The sequence below is a fragment of the Elephas maximus genome, chromosome 9, assembly GCF_024166365.1.
Source record: "Elephas maximus indicus isolate mEleMax1 chromosome 9, mEleMax1 primary haplotype, whole genome shotgun sequence".
Classification (NCBI taxonomy): domain Eukaryota; kingdom Metazoa; phylum Chordata; class Mammalia; order Proboscidea; family Elephantidae; genus Elephas; species Elephas maximus.
This window is the reverse complement of record NC_064827.1, coordinates 103,429,787-103,453,187: the sequence shown is the minus strand read 5'-3', so window position 1 is coordinate 103,453,187 and position 23,401 is coordinate 103,429,787. Positions and strand designations below refer to the sequence as shown.

The following is a 23,401-nucleotide window of genomic DNA, read 5'->3' as shown; positions in this document are numbered from 1 at the left end:
CCAGAAGCCAGAGGGATCATTTTAAAATAAGTCAAATCATATCATTTCCCTACTCAATAGTTTCCTACCTCACAGTAAAATCCAAAATCCCCCCACGGCATAGAAGGGCCTGTGTGGCTGGCCCTGGTCTCCTCTCTAATCTCATTTGCTACTACTCTTCTCCATGTTCATGGCACTCCAGTCAGACAGGCCTTCAAACATGCCAAACAGTCTCTTGTTGGGGCTTTTGTCTTTGTTTGCCCCTCTTCAAAATGCTTTTCTTCAGAAATATTTACAAGGCTCCATCCCTTGCTAATTCCAGCCTCTGCCCCAACACCAATTCTTCACAGAGAGGTTTCCCCTGTGCACTCTATCTAAAACAGCACCCTCTACTACTATATATCCCCTTATCCTGCTTCACTTTTCTTCAGGGAACTTCTCACCAATTTCATGCAATTTCTTTGGTCATCCAAATGAAGATTTCAGGAAGGCACTTGTTTGAGTCTGAAAGTCAGGTAAGGAAAAAAGACCGGTGATAAAAAATTTGGGCTTCATTAGCACATAGTTGGTGTTAGAAGCCAAAGACCAAAAGGAAATCAACCTAGGAAAAGGGTATACCGAAGAGAGGGAACCCAAGAGGACCCCAGCATCTAGAAGAGCAAGCAAAGGAAAGAGAGTAACCAGTGAGATAGTTCAAGAAGTTCAAGAGACTGTCCTATCAAGATGAAGAGAAAAATGTATTTCAAAGAGTGGTCAACTGAGTGTAATGATGCTAACATGATGGAGAGGGCGTGGTGAGAACACTGGATTTAGCAAGATGGGTATCATTAAGGAGCTTGTTAGACCAGTTTTTGTGGAGTGGTGGTGAAGAATGTCTAACGTGGGTAGGGAGAGACTGAAAGACAAAGTAGAATAAGCAAATGTTAACAGCTTATTCAAGGTGTTTTTGGTGGCAATTAGCAGAGAAATGGGATTGTGGACATAAAAAGTCAGGGGACAAAGGGAATGCTGGATTTTTGTTTTGTTTTAAAATGAGTGATATTAAAGCATGCTTATATGCCAATAAGAATAATCTAATATGAAGGAGAGACTAGCAATGCAATACAAAAAGAGTTGACAACTGCAGTAGGTAAGAGAGGACAGAATCTAGAATAAAAGTGGAGGGGCTGAGCTTAGACTGTTACAGGAATACTTTCATTTTAACAGGACAGAAGAAGGCAGTCACATGAACACCAAAAGAGATTGGTTAGCACTTCTGATAGTGAGAAGATGAGGTACTTCTAATTACATTTGATTGTACCTAATGTTTTAATAGAGAGCAACCTTAAGGTAAGGAGGGTTGGCACTGGAGGTCTGAGGGGAGAAAAAGACACGGAAAAGTCACCTTAGAAACTGGAAAAGCAAATCCACTACAGAAGTGTTGTAAGACAGGGCTGTCTCGAGGTGCTGAGTGCCCATCTGAGATTTTCAGTCCTAAAATTAAAGTGAGAACAGACATACAGATGTGCGTTTTCTCCAGCAGGATTCTGCTACTTGGGTGAAAGCCGGGAGTAGGCAGATGGTTGAGGTTTTGCCAGATAAGCAACATGAAAGATGAGAAGGGCAAGGAAGTGAGGGGTGTTTACAAGAAAGTGATTTCAGCACTGGACCATGGCAATGAAGACAAGAGGAAGACAACAGAGAATAGTAACGTGGCAACATCTATGAATTAAAGGTCTCAGGGGAACCAAAGGACAGTGAGAATAGGAGAATCAGAGTAAACAAGCCAGGAAGCTTTAAGTGGCAGCAATCAAAGGGTAGTATCTTTGAAATCAAGATTTTGGGAGTGAGAAGACTGGTGGGTGAAAGCTTTTTTTCATTTATTTACTCATTCCTAAACCAACCGATGGTGGCTGATAGAGGCTAGATATTGGGGATACAACGGTAAAGTAAAAATTCCTGCCATTATAGAGACTACTGTCCAGTGAGAAATAACACAACTTAACAGGTAAAGCCCATATTCTTTACCCTACTGGGTCTCTTTATGCCACGGCATAATCACAGACGGTTATCAGGGATATTTAGGGTTTTTTTTTTATAGAACATATCACTTAAATTAATACAGCCCTGCAAGAAAACGTAGAATAGTAAAATCATTACAATCATGATTGTAACAGAACACCCAATGCCAGTATCAAAAGAGAATGTGATTCCGCAAAATAATAATCTTGATTGTACTAATAATGTAATATTCTAGTAAGATAAAAATATTAACACCTTTTAGAACTTAACAATTCAGATAAATTAGTTGAGATTTCCTATTACTTTAAAAATTCATTTTATAGATAAAATTCTTTGCATCAAGATTTTAAGGGTTCACACAATCAAATTTGGGTACCTACTACAGACCAGATACTGGGTAACATAGCAAGGGTACAAGAAAAGTAAAATATACGCACAGATACTTACTTCAGGTTAGGACCTGAAACAACTTTATCCACTAATACGTGGCTGCTAATTTATTATAAATATAATGAAATACTACTAATCATCACCAGTCAAAATATCAGTTGCCATCGAGTTAATTCCGACTCATGGGCACCCTATCGTGCCAGCGCAGAGCTCTGTTCCACTGGGTTTTCAATGGCTTATTTTTCAGAAGTAAATCACCATGTCTTTCTTCCAAGGTGCCTCTAGGCTTGAACCTCCAACCCTTCAGTTAGCTGCCAAGGGTGTTAACCATGTGCACCACCCAGGGACTCCACTTGTAATTGACAGCTAGCATTTATTAAGCGCTTACTTTGTGCCAGGCACTGTTCTAAACATTTTACTTGTATTAACTTCATTAATCTGTACAACAGTGCTCTAAGGTGGGTATACTATAAACTACATTTTATAGATCTGGAAACAGACACAGAAAGGTTACATTCCCCAAAACCACAAAGCTAGTGAATGAAACCTAAAGTGGTTTCATTCCCCAGAGGCTCTATTTTTGTATTTTAAAACCTTTATTTTGAAAAAAATTCAGATTACAAAGTTATAAAAATAGGAAAAAGAACGCTCATATTCCTTCCACCCATAATCCCCAAGTGTAAATATTTTAACACACACGGTGTAATTCTGTTTCCTGAGCCTTCGAGGCCAAGTTGCAGAGATGACACCTCTTTACCTTCAGTGTGATTTCTAAAAACAAAAGCCTTCTCTTACAAAACCACAGTACAATGACAAAATCAGGAAATGGACAATTCTATCCTCTCATCTACAAACATTAAAGTTTCTTCTATTGTTCTTTTTATTATAGCAAAAGAAAAAAAATGATTTCTTCTTCTTCTGGTCCAGGATTCAGTTCAAGATCCTAAGTTGCTTTTAGCTGTCATGTTCTTAAATCTCCTTTAAGCAGTAACAGTTCCTCTGTCTTTGTCTTTCTTGCCCTGACATTTTGGAATATTATAGGACAAAGTTATTTTGTAGTATGTCCCTCAATATGAGTTTGCCTGATGTTTCCTCATGAGTAAATTCAAGTTGTGTGCATACTTGATACGAATACCTCAGAAATAATGTTGCGTCCTTCTGAGAGCACGGTATCAGGAGGTGTATGATGCTGGTTTATCCATTATTAGTGATGTTAACTCTAGTCACTACAGGAAGATAACTCTGAGACTGAGCACATATCCTGTGTCTCATTACACCTTTGTTCACCAGTTTTAGCATCCTTTGATGATTCTTACCAGAGATAATTATTCTGAGTCTGTACTCTTAACACAGTGCTACACAGCCAACAAAAACACTGAGGTAGATCTACCTACACGTGTAGTAAGTATAGAAATCTATTCTCTAGTGCCTAGGGAAAAATGGCAAGTTGCAATTGGCTTATATAATTCCATCATGTGAAATAAAATGTACATGTACACATATTATTGAAAATATTTCAAAAGAAACACACCAAATAACAATATTTACTCTTTCCCATGAAAACAAGGAACTTTTACAGTTTTATTTATTTATTTTGTATTAATTTAAAATGTTTGGCTACAAGTGACAGCAAAATCCTACAGTAACTTAGATGATGCAGACTTTTTTTTAATCCCAAATTACAAGAAGTAATTGTTATTGGTTCAGATGCTCAACCATGTCAGGAAGAACTCAGGCACTTTCTATCTTTCAGTCCTGTCATACTAAACTCTTTGTCTTAGATTTGCACGTTGTTTTACATCTTCAAGTTTACCATTTCACATTCATAAAATGAAGCAGTACCTCTAGACATCATATCCACGTTCAAGGAAAATGGTAGAAGGAATGGTACCACTATGCGCCCTTTTTACCAAGAAAGCAAAAGTACTACAATGCAAAGGCCATGAGACCATAGCACGGTTGGATGTTCAAGGAAAAGCAATGAGGGTGACTGAAAAGGTCTGAGCCAGGGAGAGGCAGTGGATGTCCGCACTGCTCTGGGCTCCTAAGTTCTGGATAGAGTTTAGATTTATTCTGAATGCGATGTTTTTGAGCCAGGGAGTGATTAGATCTAACTTTCGTCTTGAAAGGATCACTCTAGTTGCTGACTGCAGGGTAACTTGTAGACAAGGTAAAGAGATCAGTGAGGAAGCTACTGCGAGAACCCAGCTTACAGATGGCAGTAACTTGTCGTGGGATGTACTGGTAAAGAAGTGAGAATGGTCAGACCCTAGAATTCAGAAAGTAAAGCAAAGAGTGTGTTCTAAAAGACTGTTTACAGAGTGTGACAATAAGGAAGAAGTCAATGACGGCTCTAAGATTTCTGGCCTAAGCAAATGGAACTTCCACTGACTGAGATGGAGAGGACTGAAAGAAGAGCAGACCATATCTGCATATGTGGGCTGGGGAGGAATATTAGAAGCTTAGTAGGTTTCGGTATATTGCACTCAAGATGCCTATTAAACATCCAAATGGAGATATCAAGCAGGTACTTGGAAATAAAAGAATGGTGTTCAGAGCCAAGGTCCAGGCGGACATAACCCAGCAATATTTAGAAAAGGAAAGCTGATAAAAGTGACTGCGTGACAGATGGCGAAAGATTCGACGCCGTAAAATCACTTAATAAGAGTGATTTTACAGAGGCCGAGCAAAGAAAGTGTTTCAGCAAGGAGAGAGGGATTAACTGTACCCACTTGAAAACTGAACTAGATTTAGCAGCACATCAGTTGATGGTCCAACACTCATCTGTCAGCTTGTTGTACTGCAATGCTGGAAGCTGTGCCACCAGTACCTCAAATGCCAGCAGGGGCACCAATGGTGGACAGGTTTCAGTGGACATCTTCCAGACGAAGAAGAAGGATCTAGTGATCTATTTCTTAAAAAACTGGCCAGAGAAAACTTTATGAACAGTAGCAAACACTATCTGATATAGTGCCAGAAGAGGAGCCTTCAGGTCAGAAGGCACTCAAAATTTGACTGGGGAAGAGCTGCCTCCTCAAAGTAGAGTCTACCTTAATGATGTGGATGGAGTCAGGCTCATCTGCTGAGGTGACATGACTCAATATGAGGAGAAACAACTACAGACACCCATTAATAACTGCAACATGGAATGTACAAAGTAGGAATCCAGAAAAATTGGAAGTTGTCAAAAATGAAATGGAACGCATTAAGATCGGCATCCCAGGCATTAATGAGCTAAAACGTACTGGTATTGGCCATTTTGAATCAGACAATCACATGGTCTACTATGCTGGGAATAACAAATTGAACAGGAACAGTGTCGCATTCATCATCAAAAAGAACATTTCAAGATCAATCCTGAAGCACAATGTTATCAGTGACAGGATAATACCCATACGCCTACAAGGAAGACCTGTTAATACAACTATTATTCAAATGTATGCACCAACCACTAATGCCAAAGATGAGGAAATTGAAGATTTTTACCAACTTCTGCAGTCTGAATGATCAAACATGCAATCAAGATGCACTGATAATTACCAGTGATTGGACTGTGAAAGTTGGAAAGAAAGGATAGAGTAGTTGGAAAATATGGCCTTGGTGATAAAAATGACACCTGAGATTGCATGATAGAATTCTGCAAGACCAACGACTTCTTCATTGCAAATACCTTTTTTCAAAAACATAACAATGACTATACATGTGGCCCGCACAGGATGGAATACCCAAGCATCAAATTGACTACATCTGTGAAAAGAGATGACAGAGAAGTTCAATATTATCAGTCAGAAGAAGGTCAGGGGTCAACTGCGGAACAGACCATCAACTGCTCATATGCAAGTTCAAGATGAAACTGAAGAAAATTAAAACAAGTTCACAAGAGTCAAAGTACAACCTTGAGGATACCCCACCTGAATTTAGAGACCATCTTATAAGAGTAGATCTGACACACTGAACACTAATGAATAAGACCAATCAAGGACATCATACACAAAGAAAGCAAAAGGTCATTAAAAAGACAGAAAAAAAAAAAAAAAAGATCAAAATGGATGTCAGAAGAGACTCTGAAACTTGCTCTTGAACATCAAGTAGTTACAGGATAGGTAGTTGGAAAATATGAAATGGAATAGAAGAAATGATGAAGTAAAAGAACTGAACAGAATTTCAAAGGGCAGCTCAAGAAGACAAAGTAAATTATTATAATGAAATGCACAAAGATATGGAGTCAGAATACCAAAAGGGAAGAACACCCTCGACATTTCTCAAGTAGAAAGAACTTAAGAAAAAATTCATGCCTCAAGTTGCAACACTGAAGGATTCTACAGGTTAAGATATAAGATACTGAACGACAAAAGAAGCGTCAGAAGAAGATGGAAGAAATAGTCACAGTACCAAAAACAATTGGTCAACGTTCAACCATTTCAGGAGATACCATATGATCAAGAACTGATGGTACTGGAGGAAGAAGTCCAAGCTGCACTGAAGAGAATGGCAAAAAACAAGGTTCCGGAAACTGACAGAATACCAATTGAGATATTTCAACAATTGGATGCAATGCTGGAAGCACTCACTCATCTATGCCAAGAAATTTGGAAGACAGCTATCTGGCTAACCAACCTGAAGACATCCATATTTTTGTCCATTCCAAAGGAAGGTGATGCAACAGAATGTGAAAATAACAGAACAACATTAATATCAAATACAAGTAAAATTTTGCTAAAGCTAATTCAAAGAACTGCCAGAAATTTAAACTGAATTCAGAAAAGGATGTGGAACAAGGGGTATCACTGCTGATGCCAAATGGATCTTGGCTGAAAGCAGAGAATATGAGAAAGATGTTTACCTGTGTTTTACTGACTATGCAAAGGCATTCGACTGTGTGGAACATAACAAATTACGGATAACATTTCAAAGAATGGGAATTCCAGAACACTTAACTGTGCTAATGCAGAAACTGTACATAGACCAAGAGACAGTTGTTTGAACAGAACAAGGGGATACTGAGTGGTTTAAAATTAGGAAAGGGGTGCATCAGTGGTGTTTCCTTTCAACATACTTATTCAATCTGTATGCTGAGCAAATAATCCAAGAAATCAGACTATAGGAAGAAGAACACGACATCAGGATTGGAGGAAGACTCGTTAACAACCCGCCATATGCAAATGACACAACCTTGGCTGCTGAAAGTGAAGAGGACTTGAAGCACTTACTGATGAAGATCAAACACTACAGCCTTCAGTATGGATTGCACCTCAACAGAAAGAAAACAAAAACCTTCACAAGTGGGCCAATAAGCAACATCATGATAAACCAAGAAAAGGCTAAAGTCGTCAAGGATTTCATTTTACTTGATCCACAATCAATGCCCATGGAAGCAGCAGTCAAAAAATCAGATGAGTAGCCCCCAAGAAGATAAGATACTTAGGAATAAATCTTACCAAGGATGTAAAAGACCTATACAAAGAAAACTACAAAGCTCTACTACAAGAAATTCAAAAGGACATACTTAAGTGGAAAAACATACCTTGCTCATGGATAGGAAGACTTAACATAGTAAAAATGTCTATTCTACCAAAAGCCATCTATACATTTAACGCACTTCCGATCCAAATTCCAATGTCATATTTTAAGGGGATAGAGAAACAAATCACCAATTTCATATGGAAGGGAAAAAAGCCCCGAATAAGCAAAGCACTACTGAAAAAGAAGAAGAAAGTGGGAGGCCTCACCTTACCTGACTTCAGAACCTATTATACAGCCACAGTAGTCAAAACAGCCTGGTATTGGTACAACAACAGACACATAGACCAATGGAACAGAATTGAGAACCCAGACATAGATCCATCCACGTATGAGCAGCTGATATTTGACAAAGGACCAGTGTCAATTAACTGGGGAAAAGACAGCCTTTTTAACAAATGGTGCAGGCATAACTGGATATCCATTTGCAAAAAAATGAAACAGGACCCATACCTCACACCATGCACAAAAACTAACTCCAAGTGGATCAAAGACCTAAACATAAAGACTAAAACGATAAAGATCATGGAAGAAAAAATTGGGACAACCCTAGGAGCCCTAATACAAGGTATAAACAGAATACAAAACATTACCAAAAATGATGAAGAGAAACCCGATAACTGGGAGCTCCTAAAAATCAAACACCTATGCTCATCTAAAGACTTCACCAAAAGAGTAAAAAGACCACCTACAGATTGGGAAAGAATTTTCAGCTATGACATCTCCGACCAGCGCCTGATCTCTAAAATCTACATGATTCTGTCAAAACTCAACCACAAAAAGACAAACAACCCAATCAAGAAGTGGGCAAAGGATATGAACACACATTTCTCTAAAGAAGATATTCAGGCAGCCAACAGATACATGAGAAAATGCTCTCGATCATTAGCCATTAGAGAAATGCAAATTAAAACTACGATGAGATTCCATCTCACACCAGCAAGGCTGGCATTAATCCAAAAAACACAAAATAATAAATGTTGGAGAGGCTGCGGAGAGATTGGAACTCTCATACACTGCTGGTGGGAATGTAAAATGGTACAACCACTTTGGAAATCTATCTGGCGTTATCTTAAACAGTTAGAAATAGAACTACCATACAACCCAGAAATCCCACTCCTCGGAATATACCCTAGAGATACAAGAGCCTTCATACAAACAGATATATGCACACCCATGTTTATTGCAGCTCTGTTTACAATAGCAAAAAGTTGGAAGCAACCAAGGTGTCCATCAACGGATGAATGGGTAAATAAATTGTGGTATATTCACACAATGGAATACTACGCATCGATAAAGAACAGTGACGAATCTCTGAAACATTTCATAACATGGAGGAACCTGGAAGGCATTATGCTGAGCGAAATGAGTCAGAGGCAAAAGGACAAATACTGTATAAGACCACTATTATAAGATCTTGAGAAATAGTAAACCTGAGAAGAACACATACTTTTGTGGTTACGAGGGGGGGAGGGAGGGAGGGTGGGAGAGGGTTTTTTTATTGATTAATCAGTAGATAAGAACTGCTTTAGGTGAAGGGAAAGACAACACTCAATACATGGAAGGTCAGCTCAATTGGACTGGACCAAAAGCAAAGAAGTTTCCGGGATAAAATGAATGCTTCAAAGCTCAGCGGAGCAAGCGCGGGGGTCTGGGGAACATGGTTTGCGGGGACTTCTAAGTCAATTGGCAAAATAATTCTATTATGAAATCATTCTGCATCCCACTTTGAAATGTGGCGTCTGGGGTCTTAAATGCTAACAAGCAGCCATCTAAGATGCAGCAATTGGTCTCAACCCACCTGGAGCAAAGGAAAATGAAGAACACCAAGCCCACATGACAACTAAGAGCCCAAGAGACAGAAAGGGCCACATGAACCAGAGACCTACATCATCCTGAGACCAGAAGAACTAGTTGGTGCCCGGCCACAATCGATGACTGCCCTGACAGGGAGCTCAGCAGAGGACCCCTGAGGGAGCAGGAGAGCAGTGGGATGCAGACCCCAAATTCTCATAAGAAGACCAAACTTAATGGTCTGACTGAGACTGGAGGAATCCCGGCGGTCATGCTCTCCAGACCTTCTGTTGACACAGGACAGGAACCATCCCTGAAGACAACTCATCAGACATGAAAGGGACTGGTCAGCGGGTGGGAGAGAGACGCTGATGAAGAGTGAGCTAATTATATCAGGTGTACACTTGAGATTGTGTTGGCAACTCTTGTCTGGAGGGGGGATGGGAGGATAGAGAGAGAGGGAAGCCGGCAAAATTGTCAAGAAAGGAGAGACTGAAAGGGCTGACTCAAGACGGGGAGAGTAAGTGGGAGTAGGGAGTGAGATGTATGTAAACTTATATGTGACAGACTGATTGGATTTGTAAACGTTCACTTGAAGCTTAATAAAAGTTATTATAAAAAAAAAAAAAAAAAAAATCAGATGATGTAGTGCATTTGGCAAATCTACTGCAAAAGACCTCTTTAAAGTGTCAAAAAGCAACGATTTCACTCTGTGGGCTAAGGTGTGCCTGACCCAAGTCATGGTATTTTCAATCACCTCATATGCACGTGAAAACTGGACAATGAACAGGGAAGACTGAAGAACTGATCCATTTGAATTAAGGTGTTGGCAAAGAATACTGAATATACCACGGACCTCCAGAAGAGTGAACAAATCTATCTTGGAAGAAGTGCAGCCGCAATGCTCCTCAGAAGTGAGAACCGCAAGACTTCATCTCGTGTACTTTGGACATGTTCTCAGAAGGGATCAGTCCCTAGAGAAGTACATCATGCTTGGGAGAGAGTCAATGAAGAGGAAAACCCTCAACAAGATAGGCTGATACAGTGGGTGTAACACTGGGCTCAAACATAGCAATGACTGTGAGGATAATGCAGGACTGGGCAGTGTTTCATTCTGTTGTATGTAGGGTCGCTAAATCGGAACCAACTGGACAGCACTCAACAACAACAGTTGATGGTAATGCTGACCTTAGGGAACTATCTAGCAGGGGACACAGACATGTGGATGTATAGTCACAATCCACAGTGATAATAAAGAGATAATAGACGCAGATGCTGTAATTGGAGTGAACGTACCATTATCATTCAAACTTGTACATTATTATTATTATGCTATGACAAAAGATGCAAACTATTCCATACTAACTAGGATGTATAGACTCTACGCCTAACAAAAGAATGTGTTATAAAAGGGCAGAGAGGAAAACTGAACTGTTTGAGGGAGCTAAGACAGTGGGATTCAAGTGTAAAGATAAGTAGCACTTAGGTAAAAAGCTAATAAAGAATTGAATCTTGTTCTGGAATGGATAAAGGAAGGGCAGAGGGACTACAATTTTCCAATTTAAGTCTTGTGGGTTATTTGTCTTTTTGAATAAGGTACATGTATCATAACACACATGCATATACACACACACCCTAGTGGAAATCTCCAAACAGCAAAAAGGAACATGACCAGGTTACCTATTTTTAGGAAGATAACTGGTGGTCAGTCATGTGGAGAACCAGCTAGCAGGAAAAATGGGCCAGAAAGACCAGTCTGGAAATTCTCAGAGGAGTCTAAACCCTAAAGCTGATAAAGGCATGAAGAAAAGCAGGAACAATGAAATAGAAGGAAAAAAAAAAAAAAAGTGCCTAGACATGTGCAAGGGGGAAAAGAAAGGATCTGAATGTAGGAAATATAAAAGCAATCTAAGACTAAAGATATCATTTTGCAAGATACAGAATACAAGCAGAAAAGTAATGTGATGATGGAATAGTGGTTCCCATTTTGCATGTGTGAGCAAGATACTAAGGAAGAGATGTTTTTAGGAAGCTGGAAATATCTCTCATTGAGGAGTAAAAACAAAACTGGAGATAAATCTGAGAACAAATACACCAGCACTTAGGAACTTCAGAGCACCCATTTCAAACAAATCATTTGTTCATTATAAATCCTTCTTCTTTATACATTATCAAGTCTTTTAATGACTTTTACTAGGTTGTATGTGTGTGTGAATATACACACATACATAATACTTTTTTTTTGCCTAATTATAAAACCAACACAAATTTTTCTGGGAAATTTGAAAAGTTTATTTAAATTGGAAAAATATAATCCTTCCAGCCCAGGAGCTAACCTGTTTATATTTCTTCCCAGTTTTCTTTATTTTTACATAGTTGGTCACACTGTACCTTTTAAAGTATGCATTTCCCCATGTCATTAAATGGTCTGTTATCAGGCTAATGGCCACATATTCACTATGTGTATCTATCCATAATTTTTGTCAACCGTGATCCCAGAAGTGGCATTTTGGTTGATGTCAATTTCTCACTATTGAAAACTCTGATTAACAAGCATGGGCATAAATTACCCACATTTTAAATTATTTCTTCAAGGCTGAATTCTACATGTAGTATTACTAGTTTAAATGGCATCAACATGTTTAAGATTCTTGATACACACATTGCTAAAGTGTTCTCAAACAGCTGTGCTCGTGCAAATTCCTACCAGTAAAAATAAAGTGCCAACTTACCACATCTTTGCCAACATTGAAAATTCTCATTCTAAAATTTTTAAATACAATTTATAGGTGAAAAATGAATTATTTTAATTTACATTTCTTAGATTATTCTCAGGCTAAATTTTAAAAATATTATGGCCATTTGTATAACATTCCTTTATGAATAAGCTATTTATTTTACTTCCCATTATTCGTTTGGGCCTTAGTATTATGCTTTATTTGAATCTTCATATATAAAAATTAATTATCATTTGTTATCTGTTTTTCCTAAAAAATTTTTATAACGTTTTTCCTACTAGCCTTTTATGATTTCTTATATTTGTTAGATGTCCTTCTTTCGGAGAATATATAGCCACTGAACTAAAATTTCTATTATTAAAAAATATTTTAAAATTTATTTTAAAAACAGTAAAATACACGCACATAATAAAAATTTCGACAGTACAAACAGGTATATATCCCAATCCTCAGCATCCCAGCTATCCTCTTGTATATGCAGATTTACTTACCTCTCTTTTTTAAAAAAAAGAAAACAAAAGTGGTAGGAAGCTATAATTACTTTTCTATATCTGACTTTTACTTTATTTTGGGGACATAATCTTATCTGTACACATAAAACTACCTCCTTCTTTTTAAAGGCTGCTTGACTATACAAATATAGCATACTCCAGAGGCTGGAATTAACGAGTCTTCTACTGATGGACACTGAGGTAGGTTCCAGCCTGTTGTTATTACAAATAGTACAATTAACGTCCTTGTACATAGGCATTTGTGTACAAGCACAGATACATTTGTAGGATAAATTCCTAGGAATGAAACTGAGGCAAACGATTTACGCACTTTAAATTCAGACCAAACCACCAAAGACACATACTACCAAATAGCCCTTTTAAAAAATCTGATGAATGCTTACTCCCAACAAAAAATGCATGAGTCTTGCCTAGAGTAGAATGCCAAGTGCTGGAGACTGGTGACTGTGGAGGGAGTGGTGGAGTTAGAAAGTCATCATTCTGCAAACACCACAGCAGAGATTAGTCCAGGCAGGCAGCATGTACGGATGCTGCATCTGGGGGAGGAGCAGATTTTAATGAGCAGGATAGCTGCGTGACCTTCAGGTGTCTCCCTAGAGTTGCTTATTAATTACAATGAAAAAATAGCTAATCATATAGTAATCAGACAACACCTTGATGGACTGATCAAAATAACGTCACCATGGAGGGGACGGATAGACTATGTGTGCCTCCATATGTGATACCTGAAAAGGACACACCATTTCTGTTGTACTCCAGCCAGAACTGTATAACCTAAATCGAAGCATGAGGAAATAGGAGACAAACCCCAAATGAGGAACATTCTATAAAAAAAGCAAAACATCAGTGTCAGAAGAGACAAAGAAAGCTAAGGAACTGTTGTAGATTAAAGGATGCTAAGAAGATACGCAATCGAATGCAGGACATAATCCTAGACTGGATCCTGTACTACAGGGAAAAAAATGCCAAAAAAAAAAAAAAACCTGACAAAAATGGAATGCAGAGTGGATCGACACCCATTTGATAACTGTACTGGAGTTGTGTGGGAGAGTGCCCTTGTGCTCAGGCCACGCACACTGAGTGCAACTTACTCTCTAGTTAGTGGTTCAGAAAAAAATGCATACCTACATATACACATACATACATATATGACAGCGAGAGGTGAAAAAGCAAAGGAGACATTATGTCAATGGCAGTGAATCTACATGAGGGATGTATGGTGTTCTTTATGCTGTTACTGGAACTTTTCTGAAAGTTTGAAATTATTTCTAAATAAAAGTTTAAAAAAATTCAAAGGAAGGAAATAATGATTATTCATATCATACACACACACGACTGCCTGTTTTCTCATCCATATTAACATAGTGTATTATAAGAAATTTCTAATCTTTGCCAATAAGGATAGCCAACAGTATCTCACTTTTAATTTGCATTTCTCTTATATGAAGTATCTTTCCGTATATTTAAAGCCTATTTTATTTTCTGTGAACTATCTTCTGATTTTTTAATAATTTTTTGACACTTAAAATACTTCATCTATCTGGAATTTACTGTGATGTGAAATGATGACCAAGTAATTTTCAAGGGTATTAATCAACTGTACTAGTACTACGTGTTAAATGAATCCTTTTCCTGTCCCTGGTAACACAGTGGTTAAGCACTTGGCTGCTAACCAAATGTCAGGGTTTGAACCCACCAGCTGCTTCACGGAAGAAAGATGTGGCAGTCTGCTTCCATAAAGATTACACCCTTGTTAACCCAATGGGGCGGTTTTTCCCTGTCCTGCAGGGTTGCCATGAGGCAGAATGGACTCAACGGCAACAGGTTTGTGTTCCCTGTCCCAGCGATTTTTTTAAATCCTTTTTGGTGTGCTCTGAAAATTTAAATATTTAAAATAATTTGTATTTTTCTTCTCATTTATTAATTCAAACTAAAGAAATTTTATTTCATCCAAGTCAGTAAGATTTTCCAAAACACTGCCTGGTCCTGTGCCATCCTCACAGTCCCTGCCATACTTGAGCCCATTGTTGTAGTCACTGTGTCAATCCATCTCGTTGAGGGGCTTCCTCTTTTCCACTGACCCTGTACTCTGCCAAGGACAAAGTCCTTCGCCAGGGACTGATCCCTCCTGACAACATGTCCAAAGTACGTAAGACGCAGTCTTGCCATCCTTGCTTCTAAGGAGCATTCCGGTTGTACTTCTTCTAAGACAGATTTGTTCATTCTTTCGGCAGTCCATGATATATTCAATATTTTTCGCCAACACCACAGTTTAAAGGCGTCAATTCTTCCTCGATCTTCCTCGTTCATTATCCAGCTTTCACATGCATATGATGCGCCTGAAAATACCTGTGGCTTGGGTCAGGCGCACCTTAGTCTTCAAGGTGACATCTTTGCTTTTCAACACTTTAAAGAGGTCTTTTGCAGCAGATTTGCCCAATGCAAGCAACACATCCGATAATATTAGGTATATATTTAATTTTCTTCACATATATAAATTTAGCAAAGATTTACATACTATACACCGAACTATTATTTGAGCCTAAGATACTTACTTTGGAGCAATAACAGTATTAAAAGAAACAATATTTTTAGCAAAGGGAAATTAAGGTAAAAATTACTTATCAATAATTTCAAAAGCTATCACATTTTCCCTTACAATTATCAGGTATGAAACCGTATTTTTTATGACAGGAGAAAAAAAGTTTTCTATGTCTAAAACTCATAACACTTCCTTGGGGGAAGGCACTTAGTAACCTAGAGAAAAATATTTATACCCTAAATATTCTCATATCTTTGATTTCCTTAGCTCCCTCTTATCCAAAGACTGAAAGTAAAGCATTTCTGTGCTATAATTTATAAGAGGCTTGAGGGCAAGGGCTGAGTCTTTTGCGTTTTTTTTCTTAGCATATATCATTTTTATATTTATAGAATTTTTTTGTCTGTACTCTAGATAAAGGTTCACAGAGCAAATAAGTCTCTCATTAAACAATCAGTATACACAGTTTTGTGACATTGGTTACCAACCCCAAGACATGTCAACACTCTCCCCTTCTCTACCCTGGGCTCCCTATTGCCAGCTTTTCTGTCCCCTCCTGCTTTCTCGCCCCCACTCCCAGGCTGGTGTGCCCATTTAGTACCGTTTTGTTTTACACGCCGTTCTAATCTTTGGCTTAAGGGTGAGCCTCAGGAGTGACTTCAGTACTGAGTTAGAAGCGTATCTAGGGACCATACTCTCAGGGTTCCTCCAGTCTCTGTTAGACCAATTAAGTCTGGTCTTTTTTTGTGAGTTAGAATTTTGTTCCACATTTTTCTCCGGCTGTCTGGAATTCTCTACTGTGATCCTTGTCAGGGCAGTCGGTGGCGGCAACTGGGTACCACCTAAATGTGCTGGACCCAGTCCGGTAAAGGCTGTGGCAGCCGTGGTCCATTAGTCCTTTCAATTAATCTTTCCCTTGTGTCTTTGGTTTTCTTCATTCTCCCTTGCTCCAGATGGGGTACGACCAGTGGAGTATCTTAAATGATTGCTCAAAAGCTTTTAAGACCCTAGACGCTACTCACCAAATTAGGATGAGAACATTTTCTTTATCAACTATGTTATAACAACTGAGTATGATGTTCCCTGACACCATGGTCCCTAGCACTTAACCCAGTAATTCGGTCCCTCAGGGTGTCTCCTTTATTTTTTTGGTCAATCTCCACAATATCTAGAAGATAATGGATATTTGATAAATGGTACTGACAAAACAGTACCAAGAAAGAAGGCATTTTCTTGAAGACAATGGGCAAACTTTAGCCAATATATCTGTAAACAGCAATAGCATCACATTTAAAAATCATTTTCAACTACATATGTAGAAAAGAATATGTATCATAAAATTGTTTAATACATCACAGTGAATAAGGTAGCCAATGAGCTTCAGTTCTTAAATTAGAAAATCTTACCTCTTCAAAAACGGCAGCTTTATTTACTTTTTCCCTTGCAATGTCACAGATTTTCAGGATTCCCAGGGCAAAAGCTTTCATGGCAGGATCTTCTATAAAGTCTGGATTATGAATATAAAGGCACGTAAATACTGTCTGTGCCAAGGAATGGCCTTCTAACCATGTGATCTATGAAGAAATGAAAGAACATACATGTTTAAAGGTGATACACAGAGCCTGAAAAGTCTAAATTGACTCAGCAAAGGCCAGAGTGCTGCAGAACCAAGTACGTTTATTCGCAAGATTTAAGTGATTAAAGAAAATTCAGAAAAGACAAAAGAGTGAGAATTTACTTTTCTTGACTAAAGTTTTTCAAGAATCACATACCACAAATACGGTTAGCTATTGATGGGAAGCATTCTCAGATATAATTAAGTTGGGAATATATTTGGAGATTACTGAAATTGAAGTGTCTCCTTACGAAACATCAGAAAGCAGTCAATTCCACAACGTAGTCAATAAAAATCTGTAACTGGGGAATTCGCAATTTTAGAACTAACACAGTCCTTGGGCACTTCTTCGGTTCTTTTCTTTTTTAAAAAATAGTTTATTTTTGCTGTTGCTACTGAGAATATACACAGCAGAACATACACCAGTTCAGCAATTTCTACATGTACGTACAATTCCGCGACACTGACTACATTCTTCGAGCTGTGCATTCACTCTCACTCTCCTTTTTCGAGCTGTTCCTCCCCTATTAACATACACTCACTGCCCCCTTGTTTCCTAACCAATCTTTTAAGTTGCTGTTGTTAATTTGATCCAATATAGAAAGATCTTAAAAGAACACAATGCTTAAGGCAGGCATTCTTTACTCGTTAAGCAAAACTCCTTGGTTTTAAGAAACTTCAGGGGATATTTTTGGTTTAAGGTTTAAAGATTATCTTAGGGGTTATCTTAGTTTCAGGGGTTCATCCAGTCTCCATGGCTCCAAATGTTCCAGATTCTACGAGAATTTGAAATCAGTTCTTCTTTTTCATACACCCCACCACAAGCCCAGCCAAGTGCACCATCTCTCACCTAGACTATTACAACAAACTATGTAATGCCCATCTCTATTTCGATACCCCCGGCCAGAGGGATATTTCTAAAACACAAAGGTAATCATTCAACTCTTCTTTACTGAGTGGCTATCATACGCTTGGAACCATGTGCTAAAAGGTAGAAACACCAACAACAGCCAAAACCGAGTAACCACTATATCCCAAGTACTATACCAGGTGTTTCCACATATCTTCGCCCATTTTTTCCTAACACTTCGAGGAAAACTATGTTTTTCTCCTTTTACATATAAGGAAATGGATTCAGAGAGTTTAAATAATTTGCCCAAGTCTGCGCAGTTATTTTTATATTAAAGTCCAAGAATTCTCCAACAGAGCATGACACACATTGCTGCATCATGAAATGAGAAATATACATTAAAAATACTATAATTAAAAGGAGCCCTAATAGATGGCATAAACAGTATACAAAACATTACTAATAATTCACAAACATGAGAAGAGAAACTAAACAACTGGGAGCTCCTAAAAATCAAATATTTATGCTAATCCAAAGACTTCACCAAAAGAGTAAAAAGACAACCTACAGACTGGGAAAAAAATTTTGGCTACGACAAATCTGATCAGCGTCCTAATCTCTAAAATCTACAAGATACTGTAAAACCTCAACAACAAGAAGATAAAATAACCCAATTAAAAAATGGGCAAAATATATGAACAGGCACATCACCAACAACCTTCAGGCAGTTAGCAGATATGTGAGGAAATGCTCGCCATCATTAACTATCAGAGAAATGCAAATCAGAACTACAATGAGATACCATCTTACCCCAGTGAGGCTAGCATTAATCCAAAAAACACAAAATAATAAATGTTGGAGAGGTTATGGAGAGACCAGAATGCTTATACACTGCTGGTGGGAATGTAAAATGGTACAACCACTTTGGAAATAGATTTGGCATTTCCTTAAAAAGCTAGAAATACAAGTGCCATATGATCCGGCAATCCCACTCCTTGGAATATATCCTAGAGAGGTAAGAGCCCTCACACAAACAGATATATGCTCACCCATGTTCATTCAAGCACTGTTTACAATAGTAAAAAGATGGAAACAACCTAGGTGCCCACCAATGGACGAATGGATAAACAAATTATGGTATATTTACACAACGGAATACTATGGAATGATAAAGAACAATGATGAATCCATGAAACATAACATGGAGGAACCTGGAAGACATTATACTGAGTAAAATTAGTCAGTTGCAAAAGGACAAATACTATATGAGACCACTATTATATGAACTCAAGAAAAGGTTTAAACACAGAAGAAAACATTCTTTGATGGTTATGAGGGTAGCGAGGGAGGGGGAGCGGCATTCACTAATTAGACAGTAGGCAAGAATTATTTTAGGTGACTGGGAAGGACAACGTACAATACAGGGGAAGTCAGCACACCTGGACTAAACCAAAAGCTAAGAAGTTTCCTGAACACAACCAAACACTTAGAGGGACAGAGTAGCAGGGGCAGGGGTCTGAGGACTATTGTTTTGGGGGACATCTGGGTCAATGGGCGTAACAAAGTTTATCAAGAAAACGTTCTGCATCCCACTTTGGTGAGTGGCATCTGGGGTCTTAATAGCTAGCAAGCGGCTATCTAATATGCATCAACTGGTCCCAACCCAACTGGAGCAAAGGAGAATGAAGAACACCAAAGACACAAGGTGAATATGAGCCCAAGAGACAGAAAGGGCCACAGAAACCAGAGACTCCATCAGCCTGAGACCAGAAGAACTACATAGTACCCAGCTACCACCAATGACTTCCCTGACAGGGAACACAACAGAGAATCCCTGATGGACCAGGAAAAAAGTGGGGTGTGGAACTCAAATTCTAGTAAAAAGACCAGATTTAATGGCCTTACTGAGACTGGAGGGACCCCAGAGGTCAGGGACCCCAGACTCTGTCAGCCCAAAACTAAAACCATTCCTGAAGCCAACTCTTCAAAGATTAGACTGGACTAAACCAAAAACAAAAGCAGACCCACTGCCGTTGAGACAATTCCCACTCATAGCAACCCTACAGGACAGAGTATAGCTGCCCCATAGGATTTCCAAGGAGGGCCTGGTGGATTCAAACTGCCAACCTTTTGGTTAGCAGCTGTAGCTCTTAACCACTGTGCCACAAGGGTTTCCACTAGACTGGACTATAAGACATAAAATGATGCTGGCGAGGAACGTGCTTCTTAGCTCACGTAGGCACATGAGACTAAGCGGGCTGCTCCTGTCCAGTGGTGAGATGAGAAGGCAGAGGAGTACAGGAGCTGGTTGAATGGACACGGGAAATACAGGGTGGAGAGGAGTGTGCTGTCACTTTATAGAGAGAGCAAGTACGATCATGTAACAGTGTGTGTATAAGTTTTTGTATGAGAAACTGACTTGAATTGTAAACTTTCACTTAAAGCACAATTAAAAAAAAAAATACTATAATTATGTATTTGGTATTACCAGTGTGCTGAAGAGACTTACCAGATTAAAAGTCATCTCCCTATTAAAAGCCAAACTCTTAGATATGGTCCCAAGGAATATCATAGAAATAGAGTGCTTCCTCAACTTTGGCAAAAATCCTCCCCTTTCCTTCCTCTAACTGCCCTTCCCACCCTCTCCATCACTGTCACACATTCCTCCCAGACTTCTGCCATAAGCAGCTGTTCAGGATTCCCCCAATCTTAGCATTTTTCCTTTGCCATGTCTACGCAATACACTCCCCTTGCCTGCAGTCCTGTCACCCTCCCGTCACGTGCCTATCATTCTTCAGCATCTCATGCCAGCATTACATCCTTTCTACAGCCCTTCTTATCCTCCCAGACACAATTACTCCCTTCTCTCTGTTCCCATAGCACCATTACAAAAACATTTACATTTTGTCAGAATTGTTGTCTTTACCTATCTGTCCCCAACAATCCTCCTTATTTCCCCTCCCTATTTCACCAGGAAGGAGCCCTGGTGGTACAGTGGTTAAGGTGCTGGGCTGCTAACCAAAAGGTCAGCAGTTCGAACCCACCAGCCACTCCTCTGGAGCAAGATGTGGCAGTCTGCTTCCATAAAGCCTTGGAAACCCTATGCGGCAGGTCTACTCTGTCCTACAGGGTGGCTATGAGCTGGATTCAATTCCAGGGCAACAGGTTTGGTTTTTTCCTTATCCCACCAAGACTATAAAATGCTCAAGAATAATAAAGACATCCTTGAAAGAAAGAGATAGCTCTGGAGGCAAAAGGACCAAGATTAGGACTTTGGCTATGCTCCTTCCTAGCAACAAAACCCTAGGCAAATCATAAAGGATGATAGCAGGTACCTAATAGAACTGATGTGAGACCTAAGTAAAAAACAGACATGTAAACAAACAAAAAAAAAAAACCTAAACCTGTTGCTGTTGAGTCGATTCCAACTCATAGTGACCCTATAGAACAGAGTAGAACAGCCCTTTAGCGTTTCCAAGGAGCACTTGGTGGATTTGAACTTTCTTCTTTTGGTTAGCAGCTGTAGCTCTTAACCATCAGGGTAAGGACTTCACACATACTTTCTGAATATGCAAATGAATATTTGCTTAATTTTATTTGCTTAACATTAGAATTAAACTCAATATTTGCTGAATAAGCAAATGAATAAACTTTATGTATTTCTGAGGATGCTGACTTAACATCAAGTTTAAAAAGAAAAGGATGGTCAGAATGTAAGCAAGGAAAAAAGGCAGTACAAATCAGAATTTTTCCCACAATTAAACAACACTGTCTAGGGAAGCAAACTATCCACTATATATAAATACCTAAAAAATTTTTTTCACAGTAGAACATGACAGTTTACCGCAATTGAGCCTAGATTAGGGAAAAAAAATCTCTCCAAAGCCAATCCAGAGCTCCCTTTGCTTCTACTCCATACTCATTTCACGGCACCTTCTAATTACAGTTTGCCCCCCTGGGTACCAAGAGAACAAAAAGCATACTCTGGACAATGACTAGAATATTAGTTTTCCTTGGAAAAAAAAATATCCCTACACCCAGAAAATGAGAACTTAAAATCACCTAGATGGGGAGGTGAAATGTTGTTTCCCAAGGCACAGCTTGGCCTGACTGTCTTATCCCCATTTTCTAGGCCCGAGATTACATAGGCTCATCCTCAGCATTAGTGTACATACTTTCAAATTCAAAGGTTCAGGGAGGTTGTAGTTTTTGAATTAACCAATAGTCTTATTTTAATGCTTACCAAACAGCAAAAACATGTATCCATTATCCCTATCAATTCAGGCAAGGTTAGGTCTTTAATTTTAATGGTGCCATCCTAAAAAGAGGGAAAAATAAGACACATTAGCAGAAATTTTCTAAAATTTAGTTACTATATACAGTAGCATTCTGGCTTTCAAAAATTAAATATTTAAAAATAGCAATTTTAATAAATTCTATCTTATCTGATAAAACTAAGACCAAATTAACTCTGTATTTCCAAGAACAATATATCTTAAACAAACACTTTTAAACAAAATATCTTAAACAAGAAAAATCAAAGCCTCTCTAATTTGAAACAGAATAAAGGCCTTTATAAAGAAATGAAAACCCAAACAAACAAGTATTTTTAAAGCAAAGTAAAATCAGTTTTAAGCATTAATAGATGTAAATCATTTTAATGGAATGAAATTAGTTGCAAGGGAAAAAGTTAACATTTTTAAAACATTTCCCTTAAATCGATTAACTATAAACCCATTGATGTGGAGTTGATTTCGACTCATAGCGACACGAGAGGACAAAAATAGGGTTTCTGTAAATCTTTTCAGAAGCAGGCTGCCACCACCTTACCTCTGCAGATGGGCTGGCAGGTTCAAGCCGCTGACCTTTCGGTTCACAGTTAAGCACATAGCCACTGAGCCACCAGGGCTCCTCTGATCAACTATATTATTTGTAAATTTTGTATACAATATCCATTTGCTTAGCAAAATTTTATTAATAAAATATATAAAATTAAATTCTTTGGCAACTGCGAATGAATTTTTAAATCAATTCTCATTGAGTCGATTTCAAATTCATTAGAATTTAATTCCTAAACCAATTATTCCGACACTTGTACACTCAAATGCTTTCAAAAAATAATAAACAGAGGGCGGAGCCAAGATGGCGGACTAGGCAGACGCTACCTCGGATCCCTCTTACAACAAAGACACAGAAAAACAAGTGAATCGATCACGTACATAACAATCTACGAACCCTGAACAACAAACACAGATTTAGAGACGGAGAAGGAACTAATACGGGGAAGCAGCTATCATTTTCAGAGCCTGGAGCCAGCGTACCAGTCAGGTACGGCACAAGCACAGAGAGCTGCTCCACCCCCCTGAACTAACCCCGGGAAGGGGACCAGCCGGTTCCGTGGGCGGCGTGGGACGCAGCCGGTAGGAGAAGTCCCCGGGAGGCAGTGACTGGTCTTGGAACGGG

General features: G+C 38.7%; 1 protein-coding gene across 4 annotated transcripts in view; it reads right to left on the bottom strand.

Moving 5' to 3' along the window:
• NAA35 (N-alpha-acetyltransferase 35, NatC auxiliary subunit) overlaps positions 1 to 23,401 on the bottom strand; it is a 96,919-nt gene that overhangs the window by 45,603 nt on the left and 27,915 nt on the right. For all 4 annotated transcript variants that reach the window (XM_049895924.1, XM_049895925.1, XM_049895923.1 and 1 more), the window contains exons 5-6: positions 22,182 to 22,256; positions 16,880 to 17,047 (exon numbers count right to left, since the gene is read on the bottom strand). In XM_049895924.1, coding sequence (XP_049751881.1) covers positions 16,880 to 17,047; positions 22,182 to 22,256 — 243 coding nt within the window. The remainder of the gene's footprint in view (positions 1 to 16,879; positions 17,048 to 22,181; positions 22,257 to 23,401) is intronic.